Source organism: Dipodomys ordii, unplaced genomic scaffold, assembly GCF_000151885.1.
Source record: "Dipodomys ordii isolate 6190 unplaced genomic scaffold, Dord_2.0 Scaffold59, whole genome shotgun sequence".
Lineage (NCBI taxonomy): Eukaryota > Metazoa > Chordata > Mammalia > Rodentia > Heteromyidae > Dipodomys > Dipodomys ordii.
In genome coordinates, this window is record NW_012267275.1 from 4,232,369 (window position 1) to 4,259,649 (window position 27,281).

Sequence of the window (27,281 nt, forward strand, 5' to 3'; positions counted from 1 at the left end):
GGATCGCACGTCTTTTGCAACTATTTAGGTTTAAGTTAGTTATAATTTAAAATTCAGTTACCTGGGGTAATTAGCCACATTTCAAGTGTTGAGTAGTGTTCATGTGGCCTGTAGCTACTATGTTAGATATGTTGTAAATTAGATGAATCCTCTTTAAAAAAGCAAATTATGGAAACTAGGGTTTAGTTAAATGTTATAGCCTGCACTTAGCATGAGCGAGGCTATGAAAAAAGAAGGAGAGAGAAAAGGAAGGAGGGAAAGAGTGTGGGGAGAGGGAGAGAAAAAGATTCCTGACTGAGCAGTAGAGAAAGAATGTGATCATTTAACTTAAGGATCTAGTTTTTCCACATCTTGTCAGAGTTGACCATTTCTTCAAATAAGTCTTCTCTGTTTTTCTTCCTACCTATCTGTACCTGCCAATACTTATCTGTAAATGATTATTTGAATGGATTTTAATTTCACTAGAAATCTAATAATCTTTTCACATACTGGTGATATAGAAGGAAAAACAATTCTTCCCCTTTCTCTAACCATCCCTCTTTTTCTCTCATCTTTGTTTACTTTTTACTGCTCATGTTATTTTAGAATAAGCCATATAATAAGCATAAGGACCAGGTGGTGAGAACTTAAAGGACATGTTCTTTGAAGAAAAGAAAAACAAGTGCAAAAGGACAAACTACCTTTATTTTAATCATTATATTCCAGAAATAGGGATAGATGAATTCTTTAATCAAATTTCAGTTTTGTTTATAGTTCTATCATATTTATTGCCTTATGCAGTTAAACTGAAAAAGAGGGAAAGAATATTGCCCTATTTAAGTAGTGGGGATGATTCTTCCCTTAGCATGTACCCTGGAGTGTGTGGATGATAGCAGTCATAAAGCTGTTGCTCCCTCAGCTGGTTTTAGTTACTGTGTGGCACTTGTAGTGTGAGCCTTTCACTACATGATTTTCTTAAACTAGAACTTGATCCATAAAAATAAACCAACAACTTAATATAAACAAACATTTTTTCCAGCCCTGTAAGAAAAGCTAGTAGGCCATACTTGCTGAAAAATAGTGTTGACTTATAATCAGTTCTTCTCCAATTCAGTTTTATAATTGTCCATGTTCTGTCCCATATATTGACTTTAGATTCTTCTACACTAGTGCCTACTAGATGCTAGTCACTCTGATAGGTGCTGCAAGGGTTAAACTTCAGTGTTGGCTTTCAAATAACTCACCATCTTCCTAATTCCTAAGTAAGAGCAACTGCATATAAGGGAAAAATAATCCTATCACAAAATTAGATGGGAAGATACTTATAAATTACGGCAATTAGTTAATTTGAGATATCATGGTAGCTTTAAGAAAACAAAAGGAATTAGTACTTTTTTATTGTTTTTGTTTTGAAATTTATGGGTGGAAAGGATTTGTGAAACATTATGGCATATAAAAAACTATAAGCAAGAGTTTTGTCCTGAAAAAAAAATCACATACAACCATGCATTTCCTAGATATTTGAGTCCTGAAAGTGCTTTTGTGAATATGATGGCATTTTAATTGTACCTGTCCTTAAATGATCTTTCCTTTAGGTTTCTATATATGTTGTACCGGAAAAGATTGGTGAAGTTCATCATGCCTTGGAAACAGCTGTGAAACTTCTTCAGTTTTTTCATGACTACTTTGAAATTCAATACCCACTTAAGAAGTTAGGTAAGAATCAAACAATGTCTTTGGTTTCTATTGTAATTGTAATGGAGATGTGATGTCTTAAAAATATTTTGTGGAAAGGATTTAAAAGAAAAATCAAGAGAGTATGTTAATGTTTAAAACAATGTTTATAATTTTTTAGATTATTCAGATTCCATAAGTGGATCTGAGTCTGGCTACTAAAATCTTTGTAAGTTTTAGGGGCTATCACAAAGGTACTATATACGAGGGGAAATTTGCTGAGAGCTTAGTTGGGACTTTAAATAACCCTAACTCCTAAGAAGTTCCTGATTTAACTAACTGAAAACATGTAAAGGAAGCTCAGGAAAGTAAAATGATTTAAGTACTATTCAATGTGGATTGGCCCTGAAACTTGGCTCAATTTGGTTCTACTTAAACTGCTATGAAGTTCAATTTGAAGAAATTTTTTTTTCATATAGTAAGGAACAGTTACCCTAAAGAGGTCTGTCTAGTATTCTCAGCTGACAGATAAAGCATGGAAACTCCATTTATTAAGGAGAATGCCTGATGTGTAAAAAACATTTTGATTCCATGAGGGATTTCCTTTGATGAGAAGTTCTTTCCTGTTGTATCCAGATTTGGTGGCCATTCCTGACTTTGAAGCAGGAGCAATGGAAAATTGGGGTTTGCTCACATTCCGAGAAGAGACTCTTCTGTATGACAATAGTACTTCATCAGTGGCAGACAGAAAACTTGTTACTAAAATCATCGCTCATGAGCTGGCCCATCAGGTATTAATTGACAACATTGTTACACTCATACTTCTGGGCAACTTTATGTCCTAGAGTTATAGATTGTATTTAGATGTTAGCACTCAGTTCCTTTTTTAGTATGACTTTCTTTCCTAATAAGAAATAAAGATGCTTTTCGAAGACAAAACTTCCAGATGAAAATATGGTCTGTTTGTATAGGACATTATAGTTTAAATATTTTTCACATCAGGTATCTCATCGGTACTCTAAAGTGAATAATAATCCCATTTTACTGGCATGGAAACTGAATCTAGGCTTAGATAAAATAATTTGTTAAAAATAACATGGTTATTAAATGTGGCAGCATTGGGCCTTAAAGAATCCTCACGCTAGCTTTCTTCTAATAATAAATACAGAGTTGTTTCACTTCTGACAAATGCTAGCTGCTCAGAATAACTTTGTAGTGAAGGAACTTTTCCCCTAAGTTTTATACTGTCTTCTGACAATTTTATGTGTGTGCTTGCTTTGGGATGAGGCCTTGCCCACTAACCTTGACTCATGATACTCTTACCTGGGTTTCCTTAGTTCTGGGACTACAGTATGTCACAGCAGACTTGGCTTTCAACTTTTAAACCATAGGTATTAGGTCTAGATTTATTCTTTCATCTTCTACTAGAATTGGGTTCCTTATTTGGATGAGAGAAAATGTCCTCAGTGAAGGCTGAGCTTTTCTCTGTATGACATAGAGTAAAAGAAAGAAAATTAAATGAGATCTCTCTATATCAGATCTTCTCAACACCTTGCTCCTGTTGGGAGGTGCTAGTTGTACCTTATCTAGATGTAAGGTGCTTATTAGTGTTGGGTATGGTTTGGGATGTCACAAAGGAGCAGTTATGAAGGAAGAAAGGAAATTCTTTGGTTAGCTCCCTGCCTCAAACACAATGTATCAGACTCTCCCTTGTGAGCATTTCTCGACAAGCTGGCATATAAAATGGTGCTTACTGTTATAAGTGGGTTATTTTATTTTATGGAATCTCCTCTGAGTTTGCTATTTCTGGGACTACCTACTATCACATACAGTATTTCTCTGATTTTTTTCTTTAGGACTTACAAACCATCTTGCTGTAAAACAGGTTTTAAGTTAACATCTTAGAAAAGAATTCTCAAAAAACAGTTTTTTGTGAGCCCTTTCTGGGACTTGATCTCAAGGCCTGGGTCCTATCTTTGACCTTTTATTGTGTCAAGAAGTAGCACTTCTTGAGCTCTAGGTGATTTATTAGAGATAAGAATCTTCATGGACTTTACTGCCCAGGCTGACTACAAACTTCATTCCTCAGATCTCAGCATCCTCAGTAGATTGATTAATAGGCCTAAGCCACAAGTGCCAGCTTCAAACAATATTTTGTTCCAACTTTTTCTATTTTTGAGTTGAAGATTTTTGAAGTACATAATTTAGGAGAAATCTTATATATAATATATATTATTGTAAAGATACTGTTCAGAGGGGTTACAGTTGCATGAGTTAGGTAATGAGTGCATTTCCTATTCAGCATTGTTGCCTCCTCCTTTGCTTTTCCCCTGTCATCCCTTCCCTTCCACCTCCTCAACTCCTCCCTCCCCCCCCCGCAAGTTGTAAAGTTCATTTTCAACATAGTGTCTTGTACATCTCATTGCTACGATGAGTCAACCTGTGTCCTTGTTTCAGCATTTTGTTATTTCCCTTCCCCTCCCCAAATTAGAAAAATATATATACAAGTTGCAGGGCTCCGGAATCAAATACAGTGAAAACAGGGAGGAGAAATCTTTTTTTCTGAAGCTTTGTCATAGAAAAAAGCTTTAAAAAAATCTTTCTGATTTCATGTGTGTATGTGGTGTATGTGTGTGTGTGTGTCTGTGTCTGTGTCTGTGTGTGTGTGTGTGTGTCTGTTTCTGTGTATCTATGTATGTCAGCTTTCTTAAGAAATTGAATTGGATTGGATTTTGGTTTGAGTCATTAAATGAGTGTCTCAAACTTGGGCAACTTAGAGGAAAACAGAAAATATGGGCCTTTGGACTTTAGGAGAATTATCTCACATATAAATTTCCTTAGTTATCATATATGTTTGTATATATAATAGAAAATAATATTACCTGATATTAGAAGATCAAAGAATTTCATTATCGCCCGGGGCGCTGGTGGCTCACGCCTGTAATTGTAGCTACTGAGGAAGCTGAGATCTGAGGATCACAGTTCAAAGCCAGCCCGGGCAGGAAAATCCGTGAAACTCTTTTTTTTTTTAATTTAATTTAATTTTATTTGTAAACATACTGTAAAGAGGAGTTACAATTACATGGGCAGGATAATGCGTACATTTCTTACCAAGCATTGCAGCCTCCTCCTTTGTTTACCCTTCACATCCCTTCCCAACCTCCCCCCTCCCCCCCCAATCCCAATCCTTCTCCTTCCCCCACCAACCCCCACCGACGTTGTAAAGCTCGTTTTGGACATGACAACTTGTACTTCTCATTGTTGCAACAGGTCCACCTGTATCCTTAAACAACTGGTTTTTCCCCATCTCCTCCACAAGTTATACTGACATCAGCAGGGGTTATACTGTGGGGGAGGGACCTACAAAGCAACAAAGAGATAATCTTATAAATGCGTTAGAAACACATGCATGAAAGAAAAAAACATTAAAATACACATCTAACGGTTCATTTTCCTGACATCACATTATCTGACCTTTTCCACTTGACTCAGACATATACTAGATATTACAAATAAGGGAAACCATGGGACCTATGTTTCTTTGGGCCTGGCTTACTTCACTTAATATAATTTTTTCCAAGTTTTTCCATTTCCTAACAAATGGGGCAATGTCATTTTTTCTGATGGAGGCATAGAATTCCATTGTGTATATATAGCACATTTTCTTGATCCATTCATCTACTGAGAAAATCCGTGAAACTCTTATTTCCAATAAACCATCAGAAAACTGGAAGTGGCACTGTGGTTCAAGCGGTAGAGTGCTTGCCTTGAGCTGAAGAGCTGAGGGACAGCGTCCAAACCCAGAGTCTAAGCCCCACAACAGACAAAAAATAAAAGAAGAATTTCATTCTCTAGAAAGTCTCACTATTAGGAGGTAGCAAATACAATTATTTCCCAATATAGTTGTTTGTAGGTTGGCAAATATGCTGATAGACTCTTGATTATTTTTCCATTTAATTAAGCCATTAGAGTTTTTATCTACTTTTAGTGTAAATTAGCATAAGTTTTGCTAAGTAATTAATTTGAAAAGTTGGCTTAAACTGTAACACTGATATGCTTTTCAGATACTTTAATTATAGGCAGTTAATCTGACAACTTATATAATTATTGGAGAGTTCCTAAAATGTAAATATCATGTTTGTTAATAGTATATTTTTCCCACAGTGGTTTGGTAATCTGGTAACAATGCAATGGTGGAATGATCTGTGGCTAAATGAAGGCTTTGCTACATTCATGGAGTATTTCTCTTTGGAAAAAATATTCAAAGAGCTGTCTAGCGTGAGTATACCATTTTTTTGCTTGCTAGAAATGTATTTTTATGTATTTGGGGTAAAAAATGTTTCTAGAAAACAATAATAATATTGGACATTGTTGTTAATATTTATTTCTTTTAATAAGCAAAAATTAAAATTCCTTTTATTTATTGAGATATTTTATTGAAAAGCAAAATTATGTAAAATTATTTTTATTCTTAAGATGAATATTTTAAATTGATACATTTTATTTTTGACAAATATGGCCAATCTACTTGAAGGCATTAGATAAATTTAAAGTCATTTTTGAAAAATAAAACATTTTTACCCTGTGTGTAAAGAAAGAAAACATTATGCCCTCTTCTAATAATGCTGCCTCTGCCTTACCACTGAATACATTCTTATAATACGGATGCACATGATGATATAGAAAAATAATTGTCTTTATTAGGTTTAAACCATATTTTTTTGGTTTTCTAAGACTTGGAATGCCATTCTATTATAGAGAGACATAATGATGTTGTTACTGTGTTATTAGACTCTCTGAAGGTATTCCCTGTTCTTACGGATATTTGGATATATCCAATCATGATGTAATAGATATCCTCACAACAATTCAAGTACTGGGTGGGAAAGTACAAGTGTCTTTCCCACCACTAAAAGTTTCTGACCTTCCTTTAGCCTTGTGGAAACATGATCCAAGTACTTGCAGAAGAAATCTGAGAACTTTCAGTTTGAAATTTCTGTATAGGGCTTATTTTAAAATGTCAAGAAATAGGAGGAATTAATTTTTAGCTAAAATACCAATCATGATATTCCAAATTGATTGGTGTATGCTACTTTCTTAAGCAATGAAATATACAGTTCCACCACTTGGTGGTGCCCAGAATGTTTATAAAGCTTTTATGTATTTTCTAGAGGTACTCATTTGGTTCTGTTTAAGTATTATTTTGCATTTTAAAAATGGTCCTCAATTAAGAGAAATGCATATTGTCTTAATAGAAAAGCTGGACTGCATATCAGGAATAAATTTTAAAACCAACTTTTAAAAAAAATTGTGTGTGTATGTGTGTGTGTGTGTTGGTAGTGAGGCTTGCACTTAGAGTCTCAAGCTCTCCCTGGGCTTTCTTGCTCAGGGCTGGTAATCTACTACTTCATCCATACTTCTTGGCTTTTTGCTGGTTAATTGTAGTTGGAGTCTTGTAGACTTTTTTGTCTGGGCTAGCTTTGAACTGAGACCCTTCAGATCTCAGCCTCCTGAGTAGCTAGAATTACAAGCATGAACCACTAGATCTCAGATTTCAGATTTAATTTCAGATTTTATCTTAAAAATATACCCTGACCTTTTTAGAATATTCATCTTCTTGGCATTTACTTTGTTTAGTAATAGATGTTAAATTTATCTTTTCCCTCTTCTTTAGGAAATGCTGGTTTTTAATGGGTAGATTATACAAATATAAGGATTATAAATGTATTTCTTAAGGAATATGTGTAAAAGGCACAGTCTTCTGATCTTTTCAAAAAGTTTACATTCTAAGTTTAGTGAATGCCAGACTCCAGTAGCTCATACCTGTACTTCTAGCTACTCAGGAGGCTGTGATCTGAGGATCATAGTTTGAAGCCAGCCTGAAGAGAAAAGTTCCAGTGAGACTCTTATGTTTAGTGAAGGTTTCATAGTGACTTTAAATACTAAATGGTATAAATCATTAAATATTGTTATAAATACTTTGACTTTTATACTGTTCATGATGCATGTTTCATTTTTTGCTAGTATGAAGATTTCTTAGATGCTCGATTTAAAACCATGAAGAAAGATTCCTTGAATTCATCTCATCCAATATCATCATCTGTTCAGTCTTCAGAACAAATTGAAGAAATGTTTGATTCTCTTTCTTATTTTAAGGTACTGCTGTGCACACAAAAAAAGTACCTTACTAGCCTTCAAATTAGTTTCATATGTAAACAGTCTGCATGATTTGGATTATGTTAAAGGTGAAGTGGGTATTCGTTTTCAGTATCTTGTTGAACTTCAAAGTATTTAGATGTTAAGCATTTAAGTTGATTGCAATTTTGCTCCTTTCTGAGATTTTCTTTGTTTCTGTCTTCTTTTAAGTGACTAGTGTTCCATTCAGTTAAACAAGATCTTCTAATGTTGGTTTAGTGTGTAGATCTATAGGCAGCATATATAATAAGAAGGGTATTGAGGTATGTTTTAGGGCCAGGTGTGATGGTCCAGGCCTATGGTTCTAACTACTCAGGGGTAGAAGTAGGAGAATTACATTTTTGACTAACCTGTACAAAGTGAACATGAGTCTAAGTGGTAGCAAGCATGTAGGTAGCCCTGAATTCAGTCCCCAGTACCAGGATAGAGGTATGTTTTAAAGTTAAGATTGTCAAAGCAAAAAGAGATTTTTAACAAGTGAATATTGTTCTGCAGAATGTGAAACACTAGGTTTGGGGATGAAGAAAGTATAGAATATTAACAGGTCTGGAAGAATCACCATTGGTTTGAGAAAAGAGGAATGAAGATATCAATATTATGTTGGGGTGGGATCTGTCAGATTACTTGGTTAATAAATTTCTGCATTAGATACAGAAGAAAATACATAAAACATGCGAGGAGATATTTCATATAATCAAAAGCAATTCAAGAGGAAATATGTGCTATAATAATACAGAGAATATCTTCTGCCTGAGATGCTGAAAGAGAATCTAAAGGAAAGTGGAAATTGAGCTGAGTTACATAATAAGAAAATCAGTAAAGAGGAATGGAGAAAGTAGGGTAGGACAGGAATGGAATGATGTGGCCTACAGAGAAAAAGTCAAAACTACCCATAGGCAAAGAATACAGGAAAGATGAAGCTAGGATGGATTGTATTGCAAAAGTCCTGAATCTAGATTTTTTTTTTCTGTAAGTGATGAGAAACCTTACAAACATTAAATTGGTTCCAGTTTATAAAGTGGATTTGGTGGGTAGAGAGCTAAAGTTAAGAAATTGCTACTGAATTACAGATTCAAGCCTATCAGGGAAAATTATAGCACTGTTAATAATGAGCAAGGAAATTAGGAGCTTAATTAGATACATGATGTATGTATTAGTTCCCCCTTAGTTGTGGTTTCACTTCCCATGGTTTCACTTACCTGGAGTTAAGCAGCCTTTGAAAAACATTGAACAATCTGGAAATAAACAAGTAACATGAAACAGCTCAATCTGTCTTGCCCTGACTTGAATCATCCACTTTTTCCATATATCCATGCTATGTATGCTGCTTAGTAACCAGCCCGGTTATCAAGATCAGCACATGTGTTTGATTAACACTTAGTGTTTCCTTTAAGTGAACAATTAAAAATTGTTATCTTCATAAAAGAAAAATTTTATATGGTGAAGTTGCTAAGATCAGCAATTGAAATAAAGGTATTTCGAGATAGACTGGACTTCTACTTTCATATAACTTTACTGTAGTATATTATTATAATTAATTTTCTTATTATTGTTAATCTCTTGCTGCCTAATTTATAAATTGAACTGTCCTAAATATGCACACACAGGGAAAAAACACAGTCTCTATAAGTTTTGGTACTATCTGTGATTTGGGGCATACACTCTGTGTCTTATAAAGTATCCTATATGGATCTGGGGGAATTATGTATCCCAGTTAGTTACTGTAGTGATTCTGAAGCTCATACTGAAATTGCCAATAAGGAAAAAAATTTAAATTTCAGTTCTGTTCTTACAGAGAACATAAAACTTTTAGGATGTATTATAACAGAGCCTTCTCTACCTCTAAAACCAGTTTTCTAAACACAGACTTCATTGTCTTTTGAGCCTCTTATTTCCATAGCATATGGGTCACTATGGTAGCAACTTATTTTACAATTGAGAGTCTGACAAATATTCCACTTCATTACAAAAAGACCTATACTTGGCAGTTGTCAATATTTTGTGCAAGGTATAGTATGACAGTAGTTACACCAACAATATAGGTTATATTGAAGATCTGCTTTTCTTTGTGGAGTCTGGAATTTTATTGTGTACGAAGGCACCTAGCCTTGAGTTCAAACCCTATCCTTCCCTCCCCCACCCCAAAAAAAAGACTGTAGATGAAGTTAGCAGAATTATAAGGACCAGATCATAGGCCATAATAAATACCTTAATTTTAATGTAAGTGAAAAAAGTTTTTTGAACAGAGGAGTATTATGATACATCTTACTTTATGAAAAGAGCACTCTGGTTGTGAGTAGCATGTGGAAGAAGAGTAACTAGTTAGGTTGAGTTAACAGATGGATAGATAGGTACTAGTAGTGAAGGAGGCAAGATAGACTTCCAATGGTTTGTAAAATCTGACGGAATAAAATAACTGATAGATTAGCTGTAGAATATAAGAGTCAAAAAACTTCAAGATTTTTTAACAACTGCAGAATGGAGCTATCATTTGCTAAAATGGAGATTATTGAAGGCAAGAAGAAAATAGTATGAAATATATTTTAGATATACTATTTGACATACTAAGTAGACAGTTGGTGATAAATCTGGAATTTAGAAGGAAAATACAGTTAGATATATGTAAATTAGGGAGTGATTTAAAACCTTCAGAGTTGAATCAACTAGGAAGTAATTTTACGTAAAGAAGGAAAAAGGTCCAAAGATCTATAGAGCAAACGCCAGGAAACATGGAAGTTTAATCCTTGGGAAAACAATGCCCAGCAAAAGAGACTGAGGAGATCCTCCTGGATAGAATTAAAGCAAGCATAGCAAACAACAGTGCTTGCCTTGTCCTAGCAACTTGAGAGGGAGAGATAAGAAGAACATGATTTAAGGCCGGTCTAGGCAAAAAAAAATAAAAAATAAAGTAACACTCTATCTCTCTCTATTTTATATATCTATGTATATCTATACCTAGATATACATATATATATATATATATATATATGGAAATCAGGAAAGGCTTCACAGGTGGGGTGGCTGTTTCCAGAATGGGAATGGTTACATGTGTCTCAGTGAATAATCTTGCCCTAGTAGTTGCCTACCTGCCTGGTTATGAATTATTAATGCATACTTGCTTCCATGTACATTCATTAAACTCAAACACATTTAAAGTGATTCTTCAGTTGTTATTGCTTCACATCATGGTATACTGAAATTAGAAAATAGTATACTACCTATAAAGAGATTTGTGAGAGCTCTGCTAACTTCTTCTTCTTCTGCCTGTGAATTCTCCTGATATTTTTAAGTGATGAATGGGGGTGCAGACACCAAAGAAAATTTAGTATAGTTTTCATTAACAATGTATTTATAAATAGTGAGCATTCATGATATTACTAATATTCAAACAGTGAATTACTAATAAGACCATACAAAATGGCTCGTGGCTCAGTTAGCATACATGGGAATCAAATTCCATTAATTCCTTTTCTGATCCCTTAATATAATTTTACTTGAATGTAGTCTGCATCTATTTAAATAAGACTAACAATGTATTATGTTGTATATATAAAACTACATGCTTACAGCGATTATAGTTCAAATTTTAGATAACATATAATCTAATATTTTCTTCCTTTTTGTTTGGAATAGGGAGCATCTCTCTTATTGATGTTGAAAACTTACCTTAGTGAAGATGTGTTTCAACGTGCTATCATTCTTTACCTGCGTAATCATAGCTATGGATCCATTCAAAGTGATGATCTGTGGGATAGTTTTAATGAGGTAAGTGATGGATAATTAACTCATTTCTTATTGTAAAAGAGTTTCTGTTTATATGTAAATAAGCTTATGGTATCAAGAGTAGTTACTTAAGAGAGAGGATAGTACTTTCTATATTAATACTTGTGAAAGGAAAATTGAATTTAATGTCAACAATGAGAGTGCTGGTCTTTAGTATTGAACAGATATGCATGGCCTTACACAGCTATGATTATTGTGTGCCTTAGTTTCCACTTCTATTTTTTATGAAAAGGAAAATTGTCTTCCCTATGTTAATAGATTAATACCATATTTTTTTATCCTTTTTTTCCCCCAAATCTCTTCTCACTCATGGAATCCACCTTCCATTCATGGTTTTATACTGTTCACCACGAATTTCTTGTCTTCTTAATCCAGATCTTCTACAGTAGATAATATATCACATGCTGACTGCCTTGAGCTGCAGACTGCCCTAGTGTTGTTTTGTGCTTTTTGGATTTTGTTCGATCTAAGAAGCAGGGTAATTAAGTAAAAGTTATGCTTCAAATATATAATCCTACCCTGCCTTATTGGATGTATGTTAAGTGAGAGCCCTGAGATTGCATAGCATTTGAGTTGTTTCTCTGATCTAGAGCCATAGTTCATACTCTGGATAATCAGAGATGTGTTTAAAATTGACTGAATTTCTGACCATGTCCTCCTGAAAATAAAATACTAAGTAAATAAATGCATATACCAAGTACATATGCTAAGTACATATAACACACAGTTTTATGGCTGCTGGTTTAAAAACATTTGCTTTGGATCTTTCCTGTACATGCCTGATTGCTTAGCTCCTGAATCCTGGTGTTTCCTACTATGTTTTAAAATTTTCCCCTAGATCTAATTTCTCTGCTTTCTTAGTTCTCTTTGAGAAGAAAGATCAATTTTATTAACTAACACTTCCAAATCATTGTTTTTTTTCCCTCTAGTCACATAGTAGCATTTCCAAGCCATTTCATTTTTTTTAACTTTTATTTTTTATTTTTCCATTCCTTCCCATCTTGAAAGCCATTTCACTTACTTTATACACTTTGTACAAATTAGTTGTACAAAGGAGCTCCACTGTGATAATTATATACATGTATAAATATATATTCATGTATATAACTGTAAAAATCCATCAAATTCACACTGTCTCTATTACCCTTTCTTAACCCTCTCCTCATCTTTTGACATGTAGAATGTATTTTTGCCTTTGTGAATAACTGTAACTTTTACATTGTGGTGTCCTAGTTCAACCTTGTTACCTTCAGCTTTTTTAGCATCCACATCAAATTTTCACATACCATAAAGCAGCCCCTTGCTTTCTTTTCCCAGCCTCAAATCCAGAAAGTTCAGAGACATAGAAATATAAGATTAATATTCCAGTGACTTTGGAAAGAACCACTCCTATCTTTTTGTACCCTAAATTAGTGGGCATGTGATTATTGGTGGAGGCTCAGCAATAGTAATGTAGCATCACAAAATTAGGTACATGATGACTTAGTTATTTACAATTCAAATTTGTATAAAGTAGAAAAATAATCTATATCATACATTCAGCCTTCCTTATTTAAAGTAGTGGTTTATAAATTTCCTCTTGGTTACTGATAGTCGTAGATTTCTTAGGGACAGCAGGCTTTATAGGGTCTGCGGACTTAGGATACTGGATTCTATTTTACCAATAAGTTCATGTGTTTTCTGGGAGATAAAATCTATGACAATCACTGTGTTTATAGTTGCTCCCTAAAGAAAGTTCAAAGCAAAGGAATGGATGCTTCTGCTACTGCTGCTGCTTGCTGGCACTTCCTCGGGAATGGGCCTTTAAGGGACCAGAACTGAGGGAGTAGAGGTAGGAGGACAAGAAGAAACTTCTGAGTAGAGGTGAAGCCATTCTAGAGCACATGTAATCATATCACTGAAATGATGTTATGTTCAGAAAGAGAATTTATCCCTTCATCTTAATAAATTTAATGATTTTAATTTTAACTCTCAGCACGTTGATAACAGATACGCTGCTTTTCATCATACTGCCCTCCTCATACCCTTCTATAACTCTCAGTTCTGTTCTAGGTTACTTTCCTTTTAGTAATTGGCCAATTACCTTGGTTAAAAATACAAATTCAGTGGGGCTGGGAAGGTGGCTCAGTGGTAGTGTGCTTGCCTTGCATGCATGAGGCCCTGGGTTCGATTTCTCAGCACCACATAGCAGAAGTGGCGCTGTGGCTCAAGTTGTAGAGCGCTTGCCTTGAGATGAAGAGCTGAGGGACAGCGCCCAGGCCCAGAGTTCAAGCCCCATAACGGGCAAAAAAAAAAAACCCTACTAAACAAAAATACAAATTCAATTTAGCATTCATGCTTCTTTACTATATTAACATATAATATGTTTTCATAAAATATGCTAGGGAAAAAGGGAAGGTTACAGACAAACTATAGAGCTAAAACTAATTTTATTTAAGTAAAAATGTTGTTTTTTTAATAGGTAACAAACAAAACGCCAGATATAAAGAAAATGATGAAAACATGGACTCTGCAGAAAGGATTTCCTTTAGTGACTGTTCAGAGGAAAGGAATGGAACTTTTTATACAACAAGAGAGGTTCTTTTTAAATATGAAGCATGAAATCCAGCCCTCGGATGCAAGGTTCTTTTCCTTTTTCTTTCTGTTCTCTCTTTCTCTTGCTCTCACTCTCATCAGTCATGAGACTTGAATTAAGGGTCTTGGCACTGTCCCTGAGCTTTTCTGCTCAAGGTTAGCACTGTACAACTTTGAGCCATAGCTCTACTTCCAGTTTTAAGGGAGCTAATTGGAGATAAGAGTCTAAAGGACTTTCCTGCCCAGACTGGCTTCAAACTTCAATACTCAGATCACAACCCTCTAAATAGCTAATATTACAGGTGTGAGCCACCAGTGCCTGGCTGTATTGTCTCTTTTGCACTCATTAAATGAAGTACTTCTAAAAATCTTATAGGTTCTTATGAAATGTCACAAGATTACCCCTTTCTAGGAGCACTTTGAAAAATTTCACCTTTCTGCTCCAAACTCAGCAAATCATGAAAGATTGGAAAGAGAAATAATACTTCAATGTTTTCTTTTTACAGCTACCTGTGGCATATTCCAATCTCCTATGTCACTGATGGAAGAAATTATTCCAAATATCAATCAGTGTCATTACTGGACAAGAAATCAGGTTTGACTATAATTATCATTTGATAAAAAATAAAATTTTAAAAAGCTGACCAAACACCAGATAAGAGATTTGATTTCCAGTGTGTATATGCTCTGAACTGGTCCAAGACATCACTAAAATGAGATTGATTCTATATATGCACAGAATTAGTCCTAAGTTGTAAGGTATATACAGAAATTTGCAGGGAATGTGCTGACTATCTTGGTAGAAAATGTTCTGGATAAATAACCTTTTTTATAAACTAAGAAGGAATAAAGTAGAGCAGATTCCTCAGCTCTTCACCTCAAGGCTTTTTTCTTTTTGCTTATGTGTGCTGAGGAATCGAACCAAGGGCCTCATGCATACAAGGCAAGCACTCTACCACTGAGCCACCTTCCCAGCCCATAGAGCAGATTCTTAAAGCACTAACCTGTTGTCTACTTCCTACAGGTGGTATATGACAAATTCATTGACATAAGTATGGTTGATGATTTATGGGACCTACATTTATAGTAAACACTTACTATAACATGTCCTGTTTATATGGAATACTTTTGGTAATAAAAAGTTGAGGTAAGCAATTATGGTAGGCAGGGATGAAAGTGATCATAAAATTTACTGCATACCTAAAAGTAATTCAAAATCTGAAACTTAGAGCACCATACAACATTCAAAATGTTTCAGATTTGGGAGCAATTCAGATTCTGGATTTGGGGTGTGTAACCAGTAAAATCTGTACAAATAGTACAAAATCTGAAACAAATTCAAATCAGAAATACTTCTGGTCCCAAGTATTTCAGATAAAGGATATTCAATCTGTATATGCTGACCCATAAGGAGTCTATAAAAAGCAGTTGAGTTTTCAACCATCTGTTAAATGCCACTCTGATATGCCATACCGTGTATCATTTTAATTTACATACTAAAAGTACATACAGCTCTTTAGTTCTGTAGGAATCAGTAATGATGTTTTAGATTTCTGAAAGAAAGAGGAAATGTTCTTGTTTGAATTTGAAGCTTATGTTTAAATCTGTATGCTTGAAAAGTAAATACACCGTTGAGAAGTGAATAGAGCTAGATTGCTTAATTCATGTTTTGGCTAACCATGTATCCCTTGTGTGATTATAGGCGAGTTATTTGACTTCCCTGAGCCTCATCCTCTAGAAAGTAAAATAGAGATGGTAATTATACCTACTAAATAGAGTTGTGAAAATTATGAGAATTTGTTTATATGAAGCTTCTAAAATAACACCTGGTGGGTGATAGGTATTGTAGAAATGTTACTTGTTATTACTAACATTATTCTTATTGAAAAAACTTGTCTTTAAACATAGTTTATCTATGTTACATAAAATATGTTAAATAGAACAAGATTTACTCTCATCATAAGTACTCTATTAAGTTTTCTTTGCATTTAAAAAATAATTTTTCTACTTGATTGAAATCATCATGTACATGTGGTTTTTGTAATGTGCCTTAAAAAAAAAAGACACAGTATGTAGGGCGCCAGTGGCTCATGCCTGTAATCCTAGCTACTCTGGAGGCTGAGGTCTGAGGGTCACAGTTTGAAGCCATGTGGGTCAGGAAAGTCTGTGAGACGGTTATCACCAGTTAACCAAAAAAGCCAGAACTGGAGCTGTGGCTCAAACAATAGAGTGTTGGCCTTGAGCAAAAAAGCTTAGGGATAGCTGCCAGCCCTTATATTCAAGCCCCAGAACTAGCAAACACACACACACATACACACTTACATAATAACAACAATAACAATAGTAATATAATAATTGATTAGCCTTCCCTTGTTGATAGATACTTGATTCAATATTTGTCTTTAATCCTCCTTTTAAAATCCTTCAATAAAAATTATAAACCCAACATATTTTTTCTATTATATAAACTGTAATGATTCTCAAAAATGAAGACAGTTACCTTTTGTGATCTGGTACATGTGACTGAATTTCCCTAGGAGGTAACAGTGGACAGTGCCCTCTGAGATATTGGAATGTACCAGTTTCATTGACACTTTACTACAGACTGCTGTGTAATGGTGCTGCTACTGTTACAGTAACAATAGCAAGTCTGGGTTTTTAAACAAAAGGAGCAGTTGGTGGTACTGTGCTATCTTGATTAATATAACGTAGATGTAGGCAAGGAAATGCTGCTTTCTCTCATAGATCAAAACTCTGAACTTTTATGTTAGATTCTAATTCAGCCTCAGGCTGCTAGTCTATACTATTTGAGCCACAGCTCAGCATCAAAACTTTAACCTTTAAAGGGACTTTAGAAGGACACACGCTGTTACCCAAAGGAGAAAGAAATAACTCTGCCTCTTTGTATCTAATATCACAGCTGAAATATGGCTGGAATATTTAAAAGGAGCCAATGAAGAAACACATTAAATATTAGTTGGTATTAGCTCTTTTAATATGTGACCTTGTTAAACTCCTTTTGAAATTCATACTTCATAAGTTTGAATTATCTTCTTTAAACTTTATATTTCAAAAGTGGCTTAGGCAGCCATGATCATTACCCTCAATGGGGATTGTATCTAATATGGACATAGGTATAAAGGAAGCAGTATGTTCAGTATATTGTGAGTAGAAAAGTAGAGAATGTTATTTGAAAATATAAGTAGAGCATCAACCTTGCGTGGGTTGAGGGAAACTTCGCTGGAGTAAGCAGTCTTTTGTCACTGTGACAGAATAAGAGGTAAGAGACATTTAAGAAGAATGATTTCTGTTGTTCAGCCCACAGTTTTAGAGATTTCTGTTCACTGCCAGCTGGCTCCATTGCTTTCAGGCCTGTGGCCAGGCAGAGCATTGTGGAAGAGAGACATGGTAGAGACTACTCACCTCTTCACAGCCTGAAAGCATGTCGTTGAAGGATGTATTTTGCTCTGACCCCTTCCTGTCTCTTTTGCTTTTTGCTTCCTGGCTGTGATGAGATGAACAGCTTTTTCCTCTGCCATGTCTTTCTCCTACAATGTTCTGCCTTGCCACAGGCAAGATTCTAACTCTACAGGAATCTATAAAATATAATTAGCTTAATCTAGAACTGAATCTGGGCCAATATACAATGAAAGCAATATCGGTTACTTCCCTTCTTAATCTTTATTTTCTCTTCTATTGCTGCTGCTATAATTCAAATTTTGAAAGTCCTTGTTGAAAATGTTATGTTCTTATAAAAAAAAATATGTGACCTAAGATCAGTTGAATCTTCTTGGTTTCTAATACTCTGATGCTTAATTCACATGCACTCTTAAAAAGTGCATTTTCATATTTTTTGATCTTGAAATGTAGCAGACAGGGTGACGATAGGCATGTTTTTATGTTATGCAAGTTTAATACAATATTATTATGGTGCACACATGCTCTGTACTGGGGCTTGAACTCTGGCTTCAACTGATCTTTTTCCCTCAAGACTAAGCCACTTGAGCCACAGAACTAGGTTTTTAGCGGTTAATTGGAAATAAGAGTGTCATAGACTCATGCTTGGGCTGGCTTCAAACCACAATCCTCAGCCTTCTGAGTAGCTAGGATTATGGGTGTGAGCAACTAGTACTATATTTCAAAATTCCTACTTCGTATTAGTTTTAGGGTTGCTCGATTAATTCATTAGTTTAATCACATAACAATTATATTTTACCAATATCTTTATGGCTTTTTCCCTATATACATGAATTTTGAACAATTATTTGTTGTTTTTCATAAGAAAAGCTAAAAGGTCCATTTTCAAAGCTACATATTAAGGAATATACTGCAAATTTTTCTTTCTCCTTTATTCCTACTTTCTTGTCTTACTCTCTTTAACAATAGGAGAAATCTAACAGAAAAAAATATGTTTTTTAAAAACATATAACTGTATTGGAAATATTTCTGTGAGATTAAAAGACATAGCAATAGCCAGGCACAGGTGGCAGTGGTTCATGCCTGTAATCCTAACCACTCAAGAGGCTGAGATCAGAGGATCTTGGTTCCCAGCCAGCCTGGGCAGGAAAGTCCAGAAGACTCTTATTTCTAGTAAACTTCTCAGAAAAAGCCAGAAGTAATGCTGTGGCTCAAGTGATAGAGCACTAACTTCAAGCAAAAGGAGCTCAGGGACAGTGCCCAGGCCGAGTTCAAGCCCAGGATTGGCCAAAGGAAAAGAGAGAGAGAGAGAGAGAGAGAGAGAGAGAGAAAGAGAGAGACCTAACAAGAAGTAAAGGAAATTGGGAAAGAAGAAGAAGGAAAAGGATGTAATTAAAATGCTTACCGTGTGCCATTATTGTTCTTGTTGCTTGCTTCCCTGTTGAGAAAGGGAATGAAGCTGGGAAGGTAATGCCTGGTAACTGGGGTGGGGGTGCTACAGAGGAACTACATGTGTCAGGCTAGTCCTCTGGAACAAATGGACATCAAATTTTATAGCTTTGTAGAAAAACATGTTTTTGTTTCCATTTTAATGTTTCTTTGTAAAACAGTAGTTGATTTCATACCTCATTGGTTTTTGAAAAAAATCACAATTAAGATCGCTTCATCTGGGTTTCTGCCATTTAGGATTGGACTCACTTGTTCTTATTTTTTTCCAATTCAGTGGACTGTAAAAATGGAACTGTTAATCCTTTTATAAATTAAAAGCATATGAGGGTAGCTTCATCCACATGGAAACTTCAGTAGTTATCTCCCTTGTGTGCAAATCTATTATATTTTGATACCTGTGGTTTTCATTCTAGATCACTCAGAAGTCCTGAAATTCTTTAAACATTGATTCTTTAAACTCTGACAGTTCTCCTGCTTTATGCTTTTGGCTGCATTCCTCAATATTCATTCTGTCAACTTGATGACCATAATAATTTCAAAGATGCTCTTAGCTCCATTCCTGTGCTCTGCCATCTGGACTTGGCTACATCATGGCATGTTGCTTATCAGCCAAGATACTTGGTATTTCATAATTCCCTGCCCTTATCTGCTGCAGTAATTGCCATCCCTATTCCTTGTCTCCTTTTTTAAGCACTTGGGCTCTTTCACTTTTCCTTTCTTGAAAAAAGCTAAGAATTGTTTGTATTAACTTGGAGAGTGCTAATACTTTTGGAGGAACTAATAACACTAATTTTATTAGTCATAAGTTTGCTAAGAATAGCTCAAACTATTGCCATCACAAATATTCCTTAGAAGCGCATTCTGCATTTAATCTGATTGATCTTTTCCATATGTCACTATGTCAGCCATACAATAGAAATTAGTACTGACTGTCTCAACAAGAAAGAATAATATGTCCTATTAAGATGTATGTGATCAAGGACTGGAGGCATGGCTCAAGTGGAAGAATAACTAACTACCTTGCAAGTACAAAACCCTGAGTTTAAAAGAAAAAAGTCTTTTCTCTCTTAAACAACTTTTATACTAACAATAGACAGAAGTAACAAAGGTAATTTGATGTATTTGACTGATTCATGTATTTGAAGCTGACAAGCAATAAAACTATAGGTACTAATATGTACTTCATTTTAAAATTGTGTTTCTGAAGCATTTCATAACTGCAAAATTTTACTAAAGAATTATTATAATGTGAAATGTTAGCATCTAAATTCTTCAAATAGGAGTACTGTAATAGGTCTTGAAATGGAATATTAAAAGGTATTTAATACTTGAAAACTACATATAAAGAAAATGGAAAAAAGGAGGGAGACCTGGTAGTTGAAACTGTGGGATAAATAATTGCATGTAATTCCACTGTATGGTGTATATTAGTTAAAACACATATAGAAAAAAGCTTGACAAGAAATATACTCCAAGATGCTAACAGATTGGATTATTTCCCTGATCTGTACTCTTCTTTATCTTATAATTAAAAATTTTTAAGTATTTATTACTTTGAAATAGGATTATATCAGAATTATATACATACTTTATTCAGATTTGATTTGAAACTCTTTCCCATGTCATAACCATCGTTTGTTAATTTGTTCATTAATTTAATCAGTATCTTGTTAGCACCTGCTAGGTACTTTGCTCTGAGGACTGCAGTATTAGCAGTAACAAAACAGGAAGCATAGAGGACTTATATTCTAATAAATAGTGAATCTCTGGGTACCTAAAAACATACTGCTATTACAATGGATCCATATTCTTGTTGCTGACTTTTAAAAGTTTTTTATTTTGTTGTCGGTTCCTCATTACTTGTATTTTAGTTGAAAAAATTCCCTAGAAATTTCTAACAATTGTGCCAGCATTTATATATCTAATGGTAGGGGTCCAAAAAGCACATCTAACATTTCTATTCTTTTATGTCAATTATTTCATATTTGTGCCCAGGAAAGTCTTAAGCCTTCCTACTCATTTATTTTGCTAGCTTTGAATCATGTAACTTTTTGAATCATGTAACTTTGCTTTATTCTTCCTTTACAAACATAACAAAAGGCAAGACTATAGCTGTCTATTGTTTTCTCCTCCTGCCCTACTCTATATACCTTTGTCCCTCATTTCTCAGCCATAATGAACTTGGGAACAAGTTTAGTACATGGATACCGTACATAAATTCTCTTAGGGTCATAAACACTAAAGGTCCCCACAAAACTTTTTCACCTGGCTAACACTTATGTGTGCTAAAAAGAACAAATCACTTAAAAGAATGGCAGTTCTGTTGTCATTTCTTCCAAGAAACCTCACCCTCTCTTTGGGGTGAAATATTTCTCCAAGCAAATGTTATATTTTCTTTTGCCATCAGTGCCATTTACATGATATTGTACTTAACTATATTACACCATAAAAGCAGAAACGTATCTACCTTTACCATGTGTGCTCCATTGCTAACCCAGAGCCAATCATGTATGATAAATAAATAATTCTTCAGTGAATGTGTGGTGACCTTTGTTAAAGTGAAAATAACTGCAGAAAGGTACAGGTAGTTAAATATAAAACTATGGGTTGGAGATTAAGCTCAGTGGAAGAGTACTTGCCTGGCAAGGACAAGTACCTGAGTTTGGTCTTCAGTTCTGAAAAAAAAAATGTGGTGTTTCATCTGATAACAAACAAAATACTCTCTGTTTTCCCTTGTGTTCTTACTTAATGTCTCATTTTGTTCCTTAGGTGTCATCAACCTTACAGAACAAGTGCAGTGGGTCAAAGTCAACACAAACATGACTGGCTATTATATTGTACACTATGCAGATGAAGACTGGGCAGCACTGATCAAACAGTTGAAAATGAGTCCTTATGTTCTGAGTGACAAGGACCGAGCCAATCTCATCAACAACATCTTTGAACTTGCAGGGTAGAGTATAATTGGTTTGCACTATTGTTTATAAAAACTGTTAGTGAAATTTTAAAAAAACAACAGTTCAGAAATGGTTGAAAGTACTGCTAAGTGTGACTCAGTTACAATTCATTTTCCAAGATGAGGGAAATGCAAGAGCTGTCCTTTGCTTGCAGAGACTTTATAATCTAGAAACATCAACTACAAACAAAATGCCAATAATTCAGCTATGTGAAACAGACTTTCATAATAATTCAAAACTAGATATCAGCAAGAAGGATGCATATTTTGCTGAATAAGTTACTGTAGGAATTCAGGATTTATGTTGTTTCATAAGAGAATTATCAAGCATTGGTTTGTGTAAGTGTGAAGTTTAGTTTTTATCTATGGGTATGATGCACATGGCTGGTGGTCTGAGCCTATGTCTGTTTGCTCCTCCTCATGCATTAGAGAATCCCAGTGCCAAGAGTGGCAGTAGCCTCTTGTAAAAATATCCTCTAAAGAGATTACCAGTTGAGATTGATAATAGGCCTAGAAGCATAGAAAACATTCACATGGATCTCATATGACTATTCTCGACCTTCCCATTTTAGTTTCTTCTTTATGAAGTAGCCTTCTTATACCACTGTGACCACCACTGCTGTAATTCTACACTGATTAATTTTTAAGTGGATCTTTCCTTAACAAATTATGCAGAAAAATTCCATATAAAAATAAATGCTTTTTCTTTTTTCCCTTTTTTTCTTTTCTTTCTTTCCTTCCTTCCTTTTGTCCTTCCTTCCTTTTCTTGCTTGATTGCTTTCTCTCTCTCCCTTCCTTCCTTCCTTCTTTCCTTCCTTCCTTTCCTTTTTTTTTTTTTTTTGGGTCCGGCTGTGGGGCCTGAACTCTGGGCCTGGACACTGTCCCTTAGCTCTTCAGCTCAAGGCTAGCGCTCTACCACTTGAGCCACAGTGCCACTTCTGGCTTTTTTGGTACTGAGGAATTGAACCCAGGACCTCATACATGCAAGGCAAGTGCTCTACCACTGAGCCACCTTCCCAGCCCCTCTTTCTTTTTTTTTTTTTTTTTTTTTTTGTGCAGCATTTGGGGCCTGGCACTATCCAACTCATGGCCTGAGTACTGTCCCTGCACTTTTGTGCTCAAGGCTAACAATATATCACTTCAGCCATACTTCTTCTTCCTGTTCTTTGGTTATTAATTGAGATCTGTCTCTTAGACTTTCCTGCCAGGTTGGCTTTGGGCCTTGAACCTCAGATCTCAGCCTCCTGAGTAGCTAAGATTACAAGCATGAGCCATTGGCACTCAGAAAACTTATTTTTCTTACCTGATTCATATAACTTTCTATGCCCTTCCTCCTCTAGTAAATATAAGTACTTAATAAATAAAATTGATACTAATTTTTTCTCATCTAAGACATTGTCATGCTGTTACTGAGTCAGTGGCACAGGTGGCTTATGTAATAAAAAAATAAGGTATGATGTGTATTTAAAATTCAACTTTGCCCATGAGCAACTTAAAAGACAGTAATCCTAGTTTATGCATTACAGTATTCCACTCTAAACTTAAAGTTCTAATCTACAAAACTTGCCATCCAGCCATGCTGCTTTCCCTCCAGCATGCCTAGAGTTCTGCATAGCGCATCATGTTTACCTTTCCTATTGTATTCTTTAGCCTAGGCAAGGTATCTCTGAAGAAGGCCTTTGACTTGATTGATTATCTTAAAAATGAGAACCATACTGCACCTATCACTGAAGCCCTGTACCAAACAAACCTCATCTATAACCTTCTTGAAAAACTGGGACACATGGATCTGGCTTCAAGACTAGTGGTAAGTCTGCCTTTTGGCCAGTTTCTATTGTTGGCTGCTCTTAATATTGTTCGATTCAGCTAAAAACAAAAACAAAAAACAAACCAGCTGAATTCCATTTTCTTCATTTTCTTGATTCTGAAATTTTTACTTTAAATCAAATCCATTTCTCACCATGATAAAGGCTTCCTATGAAGAAGTATTGTTTCAGTATTAAGATACAGTACTAAGATCTCAAAAATGAGCTTATATGAAAAGAAATATCTCTATTGAAGAGCTATTTTCTTTTTATACAAAGAATGCTTGAAATGGACCCTTTGTTCAAAGTCAGCATACCTATTAATTTCCTAGTCATCAGTATACAAAGGCAGTTGCTTGTACTAAAAATATCCTGCTTAAGCTTCTTGCTGATTTTCCTCCAGCGTGAAGTGATACTTGTGAGTAGAAATGTCTCGGCAGGCACTAAAGGATTCTTGATACTGTACCTTAAAACCAATCTTACTGGAGGCATGGCTAAAGAAGTAGACGGCCTCCCAAGCAAGTGCAAAACTCTTAAGTTCAAACGCTAATATTGCTTCAAAAAATAAACCAAAAAATCTTAACAGATGTTATTTTAGATACTTTCAATACTGAACTGCTAGTTGACTCTTTAAAAGCTTGGGAAGGAATGATAAACTATTTATATCGATTCTCTAACTCAACATATTCCTGGCATGCTCTGTAAGTTGGTTTTTCAAGATCCCAGGCAAAAGCAAGTTTTATGAAAAGGACAGAAGTATTAGACTAGGAATTAGAATAATCTTTTGTAGTTTTGGTGACCTCTCTGGCAAAAGGAATGGCTTGGGTTAAATCATTTTTTTGAAAGAAACTCTCTACCTGTCTTGTCTTACTGCACAATCATCTGTGGTATGCTGTCTTATCACGTGCATGACTCTCCCTGAGGGAGGACCTCTGGACAGAGATGAGCCATGTGGAGTTGCAAAGCACCAACTCCCCAGAAGTTTCTGTTCTGATCCCAAGAGAGACTACCTATTAGTGAGATGATAATGCTAAATTTCTGAGATCTCTTTCAATAGTTAAGATTTTTAAAAAATCATTTTCCATTCCATATCAGCTCTAATAAGAACAAGTACTAGGAACATGACCTGGCCCATAGTGACACTAAGAAAATGTCATTGATCTTAAAACACATATTAATCCTAAGGTCCTTCTCCTTTATCCACCCTGAGTCCCACTCTAAAGAAGTATGTTCCTTATAAACACAAAGCATTCTAGGAAACTGGGAACTACCTAGCATGAAGATGCAGTAGGAAAAAAAGTTACTTAAATTTTAATAGTAAAAGATTCCAAAGGCCCAACTCCTTGAATTGAGTTTAATATCTTTGCTTTCAGAGACTAAAAATGAATAGAATTAGTAGAGAGAGGCATGAGGAAGAATATTTTGCCATCTCAAAACTAACTAGCTGGACAGCTTCAGAGTTGATATATATTCTGCCTCCTTTTAGGATATACTTAGAACCAACAATAGTTCTTTTGTAGTGGGATAAAATATGAGTCTCATTTCTTGCTACCTGTATTACATTGAATAGTGTTTCCTCTCCCTCAAATTCATGTCTCTTTGGAACCTGAGGATGATGTAGTATATGGAAATACTTAGGCCCTTTGTTGATATTATCAGGTTAAAACAAGGTTATACCCAATTGCCATCTAATCTAATGACTGGTATCTTCAGAACACTAGATAAATTTCAGAGACAAAGGTGCATAGAGAAGGACATGTCAACAATGAGTTATGTATCCATAAATCCAGAGATGCCATTGGCTACTGACAGCCACTTGTAGCTAAGAGGAAGTCACACCTCAGGATTAGAGGTGTGAGCCACTGATACCAGATAAATTTCTTTTATTTTTTTAATACCAAAAGTATAATAAGTTGTCATGGCAGCCCTAGGAAACAAATGTGCTACCTTAACTGGTATTGATTTGATATAATACTAATCACCTCCAAAGTAATTCTATAATTAAAAATAAATACATTAAATGAAATAATTCTTGTTGGATAATTAGATCCCCATATTGGAAAAACGGGTATCTACCCTAAAACAACCACAAACCAATTCCAGATCCACCATACATCTATGTGTGAAAGGTGAAATTTATGTTTTCATAAGTAAACATAATGTCTTGGTATAAGCAAGATTTAGTTAGCTAAAGCCAATTTTACTTTAGCTCATCAAGAGGAAGAACTTATTTCTTTTAAATTTGTACTCTAATCTTGTAACATCAAAATTCTCAAACTATAAAGTTAGGTATCAGGGACTCCTACCTATAATCCTAGCTACTCTGCGGACAGAGAAAAGGAGGATCACACTTTGAGGAAAATCCAGGCAAAAAAGTTTATAAGACCCATTCTCAACCTGTAGTTCAATGTAGTGATGCATGGCTGTTGTCCTAAACTATATAGGTTCCAGGCTCGCCTGGACAGAAATATCTTCAACATTTCATCTCAATAGAAATAAGCTAGATGTGGTTGTATATGCCTGTCGTGACCCATGGCAGATCATGGTTCAGCCATGTCCCAGACCCTATCTCAAAAAATAACCAGTGCACAAAAAGGGAGGCAAGGGGTGAGGAGGCTGGAACAGTAGACTGCCTGCTAAAACAAGCAGCAGACCCTGATTTTAAATCCCAGTATTCTAAAAACAAATAAAAATTCTCAAACTCTGAAATCAATTTGTAATAGGAGTTTGGGTGGCCAGACCTTTCTGTGTCTATGAATCCAGTGTTCAAATGTGCTAGGGTCTAATATTGTTGTCTAATTTGTTTTTATGCTATTTTAATCAGAAAATTATGTATTTATTGGTATGAAAACTGTACAAATAATGTGGCACATCTTGTGATGTTTTTGTGGAGTTGTGGGTAGAGTCTGGAGATACATTTAAATTGTGTTAAATTGTTCTCATCTGAAGTTAATGTCAGAGCATAGCCATATTCCTATTTTATCACTTACAAATCTCTTATTCTCTTACATATGAGGTATGGGTGGGATAAATGCTTTACAATAAAAATTGACATTTCACTTTTAAGAAACTCAGTTGACCTAGGAAAGAACTCCCTGGGCGTATTAGTGTAAAATTAAAGCAGTAAATCAAAACATAATATATAACATCAGTGCCAGCATCTTTCCCTGTTTTATTTTAAAAATCATTTTATATTATTGTTGTTACATTTTATTGCATATCCAGCATTTGTAGCTTATACAACCTATCAATTTATTCCTACTCCTCAGGTCCTGTTTTTACTTTATGAAATCATAGGATTGGGTTCTAGAATTCAGAAGATTAATGGGGAAACTCTAGGAAAACAGGCTTTATTTATAAAATGGAAAGGTAATTTTTTAAACATAAATATTGAAAATATAACTTGTGGCTGGTCATCATAGCTCATGCCTCTAGTCCCAGCTTTGTAG

General features: G+C 35.0%; 1 protein-coding gene across 2 annotated transcripts in view; it reads left to right on the top strand.

Moving 5' to 3' along the window:
- Positions 1-27,281, top strand: part of Lnpep (leucyl/cystinyl aminopeptidase) — a 97,174-nt gene that overhangs the window by 42,866 nt on the left and 27,027 nt on the right. For both annotated transcript variants that reach the window (XM_013022027.1, XM_013022028.1), the window contains exons 5-13: positions 1,575-1,695; positions 2,290-2,444; positions 5,818-5,931; positions 7,678-7,809; positions 11,482-11,613; positions 14,093-14,253; positions 14,712-14,800; positions 21,841-22,024; positions 23,678-23,834. In XM_013022027.1, coding sequence (XP_012877481.1) covers positions 1,575-1,695; positions 2,290-2,444; positions 5,818-5,931; positions 7,678-7,809; positions 11,482-11,613; positions 14,093-14,253; positions 14,712-14,800; positions 21,841-22,024; positions 23,678-23,834 — 1,245 coding nt within the window. The remainder of the gene's footprint in view (positions 1-1,574; positions 1,696-2,289; positions 2,445-5,817; positions 5,932-7,677; positions 7,810-11,481; positions 11,614-14,092; positions 14,254-14,711; positions 14,801-21,840; positions 22,025-23,677; positions 23,835-27,281) is intronic.